Raw genomic sequence first — 6,095 nt, 5'->3', positions numbered from 1 at the left:
GATGATGTTGGATGCAAGATTTTGAAGAAATTTTGTGTTTGGAATGAGAAATTTCGAGCAAAAAAATGTTGGGTTTCGGAGGGGGAGGAGAAAGTTTGAGAAAAATTTGAAAATTGTGTTTTTTGGACCAAGGCCGTGGCTATTAAAACGCTCTGGCGCGCCGCGCCACGTATCAGGCGCGTCGCGCCAATGTCCAGAAACGTGAAGGCGCGCCGCGCCTACCAGCGCGCCTCAACGCGCTGGCTCTCGGGAACTTTTTTCCACTAGCGCGCGGCGCGCCATGGTCATGGCGCGGCGCGCCCTGTCTGATTTTTTTTTTTTTTTTTTTTTTTCAAATAAAAGAAATTAAAGACAACGAAAGAATCGTGGGTTGCCTCCCACAAGCACTTAATTTAACGTCTAGAGCTCGACGGGGTACCGATTTGTCGTTCATTGTTCCGGGGCGAGGAGAGTGACTACCCGCTCACTCTCGAATACTCCACCGTAGTATGGCTTCACTCGTTGTCCATTCACTTTGAAGGTCGATCCATTGGCTGCCTTGAGTTCCACCGAGCCGTATGGGAATACTCGAACGACTTCGAACGGGCCGGACCACCGAGACTTCAATTTCCCGGGAAAAAGTTTCAACCGAGAGTTGAAGAGAAGAACTCTTTGGCCTACTACAAACTCCTTTCGCACGATATGCTTGTCGTGCCATGCTTTAGTCTTTTCTTTGTAGATTTTCGCATTCTCGTACGCGTCGGTCCTTAGCTCGTCAAGCGCGTTGAGATGAAGAAGTCTTTGTTGCCCCGCCGCTTGGTAGTCAAAATTGAGCTTTTTCATTGCCCACAAAGCCTTGTGCTCAAGTTCCACGGGTAAGTGACAAGCTTTCCCGTAAACAAGTCGATACGGGGACATACCTAAGGGCGTCTTGAACGCGGTTCGGTAGGCCCAAAGAGCATCATGGAGCTTGTTGGACCAATCCTTCAATGAACTACCCACCGTCTTTTCGAGAATTTGCTTGATTTCTCGATTCGACACTTCCGCTTGACCATTGGCTTGAGGATGATAAGCCAACGCTTTCCGATGGGTAACGCTATACTTAGTGAGAAGCGCTTCAAATTGGCGGTTGCAAAAGTGAGACCCACCGTCGCTTATGATGGCTCGAGGGGTACCGAATCGAGAGAAGATGTTCTTCTTGAGGAAGTTTAGGACCGCCTTACCGTCACTCATCGGAGTCGCCTTAGCTTCAACCCACTTTGTCACATAATCCACCGCGAGGAGGATATACTTGTTGTTGTAAGACGATGGGAACGGTCCCATGAAATCGATCCCCCACACGTCAAATGGCTCAATCTCTTGGACATTCGTCAACGGCATCTCGTTCCGGTTAGAGATGTTTCCCGTCCGTTGACAACGATCGCATGACATTATGAATTCTCGGCAATCCTTGAAGATCGACGGCCAATAAAAGCCGCTTTGGAGAATCTTAGCCGCGGTACGTGTCGGGCCGAAGTGCCCTCCACACTCCAACTTGTGGCAATGCCTCATAACCGAGTCCATTTCGTCTTCCGGGACACACCGCCGAATGATTTGGTCCGCACATTGCCGATAGAGAATCGGCTCTTCCCAATAGTATCTTCGTACATCTGAGAGAAACTTCTTCTTTTGGTACGACTTGAGGTCTTCCGGAATTACCTCGCCGACTAAATAGTTGACATAATCGGCATACCATGGTAGTGCGACTCCTTTAACCGCCATGAGTTTCTCGTCGGGGAATAAGTCGTCAATGGGCTTGGCACGATCATGGACGTGCTCAAAGGTCTCGAGACGCGAGAGATGGTCGGCTACCAAATTCTCCGTTCCTTTCTTGTCCTTGATCTCCACATCAAATTCTTGAAGCAAGAGAACCCACCGAATAAGCCGAGGCTTGGCATCTTTCTTCGTCATTAAATATCGTATCGCGGCGTGATCGGTGTAGACTACCACCTTGTTTCCGATGACGTACGGCCGGAACTTGTCGAAGGCAAACACCACGGCTAAGAGCTCCTTTTCGGTGGTGGTGTAGTTGAGTTGAGCTTCGTTGAGAGTTCGGCTTGCGTAGTAGATGGTGTGGAAGACCTTGTCCTTCCTTTGACCGAGAACCGCTCCAACCGCGAAGTCACTCGCGTCACACATCAACTCAAAAGGCAAGTCCCAATTCGGGGCGGTGATGATCGGGGCCGTGCTTAACATCTTCTTTAGAGTGTTGAAAGCTTCCAAACACTCCAAAGTGAAAACAAACTTCGCGTCCTTCTCGAGCAAGCCACAAAGAGGCTTAGTGATCTTTGAAAAATCTTTGATGAAGCGCCTATAGAAACCCGCATGGCCGAGAAAGCTTCGGACTCCCTTCACCGATATTGGAGGAGGTAACTTAGAAATCGTCTCTATCTTTGCTCGGTCAACCTCCAATCCTTTCGCCGAGATTCGATGACCCAACACAATGCCTTCTTTCACCATAAAGTGACACTTCTCCCAATTTAGCACAAGGTTGGTCTCAACACACCTCGAAAGCACCATGGACAAATGTTCAAGGCATTGGTCAAAGTCGGAACCAAACACCGAGAAATCGTCCATGAATACCTCGATGGTACGCTCCACCATGTCGGAGAAGATCGCCATCATGCACCGTTGGAAAGTCGCCGGTGCGTTGCATAGCCCAAATGGCATTCTCCGGAAAGCAAACGTGCCGTAGGGACACGTGAAGGTGGTCTTCTCTTGATCTTCGGGGGCGATGGCGATTTGATTATACCCGGAATAGCCGTCGAGGAAGCAATAGTAGTTGTGGCCGGCGAGACGGTCGAGCATTTGATCAATGAATGGCAACGGAAAATGGTCTTTCCGAGTTGCGTTGTTGAGCTTTCGGTAGTCCATGCAAATGCGGTGACCGGTCACCGTTCGAGTCGGAATGAGCTCGTTGTTGGCATTCTTCACCACCGTTATGCCTCCTTTCTTCGACACACATTGAACCGGGCTCACCCAAGGGCTATCGGAGATGGCGTAAATGACTCCGGCGTCGAGCCACTTCAAAATCTCCTTTCTCACCACTTCCTTCATCGCCGGATTGAGTCGTCTTTGATGCTCGATCGAGGGGCGGTGGTCGTCTTCCATGAGGATTCGGTGCGTGCAATAGGATGAACTAATGCCTTTGATGTCGGACAAAGTCCATCCTAAAGCGGTCTTGTGTCTCCGCAACACCTCCAAGATTTTCTCTTCCTCCATTTTGCTCAAGTGAGCGGAAATGATCACCGGGAGTGTGGACTCGTCTCCTAGGTAGGAATATCGGAGGTGCGATGGCAACTCCTTGAGCTCTAGCTCGGGTGGCTTCTCGATGGATGGAAGGACTCGTGGTGGTCTCTCTCCCAAACTTTCAAAATACTTCTTTCGGTTTGGCTCAAAGCTATCCATGTAATTTGCTTCACCTAAAGCTTCACATCTCAACAACTCATTAGCAAAATCCAATGAGTTTAGAAGACATACCTCGAGTGAGTCGGTGGATTGGTGAGCATAATCGTTGATGATGGCGTTGCACATATCGACTCGGAACACGTCATCGCTAGCTCTCGAATACTTCACCGAGTCGAAGACGTTGAAATGAGCTTCTTCGCCATTGACCCGCAACTTCAATTCTCCTTTTTGCACATCGATGAGCGCACCAGCGGTCGCTAAGAAAGGTCTCCCCAAAATGATCGGAATGTTCCGATCTTCCTCCATGTCGAGCACAACAAAATCCGCGGGGAGGATGAACTTATCAACCTTGACGAGTACATCTTCAATCACTCCACGAGGATACTTGATTGACCGGTCCGCCATTTGAAGCGTGATGCGAGTCGGTTTGATTTCTCCGATTCCAAGCTTGAGGAAGATTGAGTACGGCATCAAGTTGATGCTAGCTCCCAAGTCACATAACGCCCTCCCAAGATTCGAGCCTCCAATATCACAAGGAACGGTGAAGCTCCCCGGATCTTTCAACTTCGTGGGTAGCCTCCGTTGGATAATCGCGCTACACTCCTCGGTGAGAGCTATAGTATCGCACTCTTCGCTTATCCGTCTCTTGTGGGAAATGATCTCCTTTAGGAATTTCGCGTATTTCGGCATTTGCTCTATCGCATCGGCAAATGGTATATTGATCTCTAGTTTCTTGAAGATGTCAAGAAACTTACCAAATTGCTTGTCGATGTTGTTTTTCTTGAGGCGTTGAGGGAACGGGACTTGAACGGGAACCTTGATGGTTGGTGGGGCAATCGGAAGTCGCGTCGGTGAAGCTTGATCCGTCGGTGAAGACTCGTCTACATGCCCCTTTTCTTTCTTTTTCTCTTGGCTCTCGGTCGAGTTGTCAACCACATTACCACTTCTCAAAGTGATGGCGTTACATTGTGATCGGGGGTTGACATCGGTATTGCTTGGAAGGGACCCTTGCGGTCTCTCGCTCATGGCTTTAGCGAAGTGACCCATTTGAACTTCAAGAGTTCTTATTTGGGCCGAGTTGCTTTTGAGGACCGCTTCTTGGCGTTCGAGTGCGGCCGTGGTGTTCGTCATGAACTTGGTGTTTTCAATTGCCATTTGGGCAATTAAATCTTCAAGATTTGGTCTCTTGTCTTGAGGAGGAGGATTATTCCGGTATTGTGAGCTCCCATGGTGTTGTTGATGTTGTTGTTGAGGCGGTGGGTGTTGATGTTGTTGATGATGTGGTGGAAGGTATGGTTGTTGGTGTTGAGGTGGAGCCGGTTGCATCGCCACTTGGTCTTGAGGATTTCTCCATGAGAAGTTTGGATGATTGTTCCTCGCTCCCGTGTAATAATTCCCCGAGTTTTGGTACGTGGGACGATTGTTGTGGTTTCCCACAAACTTGGACTCCTCTATCTCGCCACATTCGTCCGTCAGATGAGGACCCGCACACAAACCACACTTGTGGTGAGATGTCCCCACCGCCTTCACCGCTTCTTTTCCGTGGACGGTCTTTGCGAGTTTGGCTACCTCAATTGTCAACGATTTGAGGAGCTCCATCTCCGGAGTTATCGGTTCTCTCGCGGCAATTGTCCTCTCGACCGGGCATTGATCGTTCACTTGGGCCATCTTCTCGAGTAGTGCAAATGCATCGGTGGTGGTGTTGTCGAGAAGTGAGCCTCCCGATGCGGTGTTGACTCGGTCTTGCGTCGAGGCCATAAGCCCGCTATAGAAGATTTGGAGTTGCACCCACTCCGCAATACCGTGGCCCGGACACTTCCGAATCATATCCTTGAAACGAGCCCACGCTTCGTAAAGGGACTCTCCGTCGTATTGTCCAAAGTTATGGATTTCGTTTCTCCTCCGGGTCATCTTCTCAAAAGTGAAGAATCGTGAGATGAACTTCGAGCATAAGTCATCCCATGTGGTGATCGAACCCGGAGCAAGAGAGGATAACCACCCATGTGCGCGGTCTCGGATGGAGAACGGGAAGAGTCGTAGACACACGGCCTCCTTGGATAAGTGAGGGAGATTGAACGTGTTGCAAATCCGCAAGAAGTTGTTGATGTGGTCTTGCGGATCTTCGGAGGGGGAACCGGAAAATTGGTTGTTTTGCACCATGTGGATGATCGAGGTTTTAATCTCAAAGTTTGGGTTCCCTTCCATCTCCGGAATTCGTATTGCCGATTGGTGCTCGTCGAAAGTAGGTTGACCATAGTCGAGTATGGTCCTTCGTTCTTCTCCATGTTCCGCGTTTCGACGAGCATGATGTTGTGCTTCATTGCCTCCTTCCATGGCGGCTCGCCTTGCCTCCGCTCGGTTCCGTCGGCAAGTCCGTTCGATCTCGTGATTGATAGGAATGAGCGGAGGGTTACGTCGTCGCATGCACCTTTAAAACATAAGAGGCACACAATAAGCACAATAATAACAAGCAAACTCAAAAATTAAACTAGATAATTCAATCGAAAATAGAACCGAAGTCCCCGGCAACGGCGCCAAAAACTTGATGTGAATTTTCTTAACTAAAGAAAAATTCTACACGACGCAAGCGAACGTGTCGTCAAGTAATAGAGTGCAAAAGCACGGATATCGATCCCACAAGGACTCTAGACTATTTCCGAAGCAAACTC

The 6,095-nt window shown here is 49.3% G+C and overlaps 1 protein-coding gene across 1 annotated transcript; it reads right to left on the bottom strand.

Annotated features, from left to right (window-relative positions):
• Window positions 1-429: 429 nt before the first annotated feature.
• Window positions 430-5,760, bottom strand: LOC149387749 (uncharacterized). Its single transcript, XM_089622239.1, has 4 exons — window positions 4,923-5,760; window positions 2,521-4,616; window positions 1,541-2,424; window positions 430-1,405 (listed from the first exon to the last, which is right to left on the bottom strand). The coding sequence occupies exons 1-4, from the start codon at window positions 5,758-5,760 to the stop codon at window positions 430-432; spliced, it is 4,794 nt and encodes a 1,597-aa protein (XP_089478365.1).
• Between the last annotated feature and the right edge of the window lie 335 nt (window positions 5,761-6,095).

The sequence above is a fragment of the Urtica dioica genome, chromosome 8 (assembly GCF_054948205.1).
Source record: "Urtica dioica subsp. dioica isolate 48M chromosome 8, U.dioica_male_clone48M_v1_H2, whole genome shotgun sequence".
Lineage (NCBI taxonomy): Eukaryota > Viridiplantae > Streptophyta > Magnoliopsida > Rosales > Urticaceae > Urtica > Urtica dioica.
This window is presented reverse-complemented; position numbering and strand designations above follow the sequence as displayed.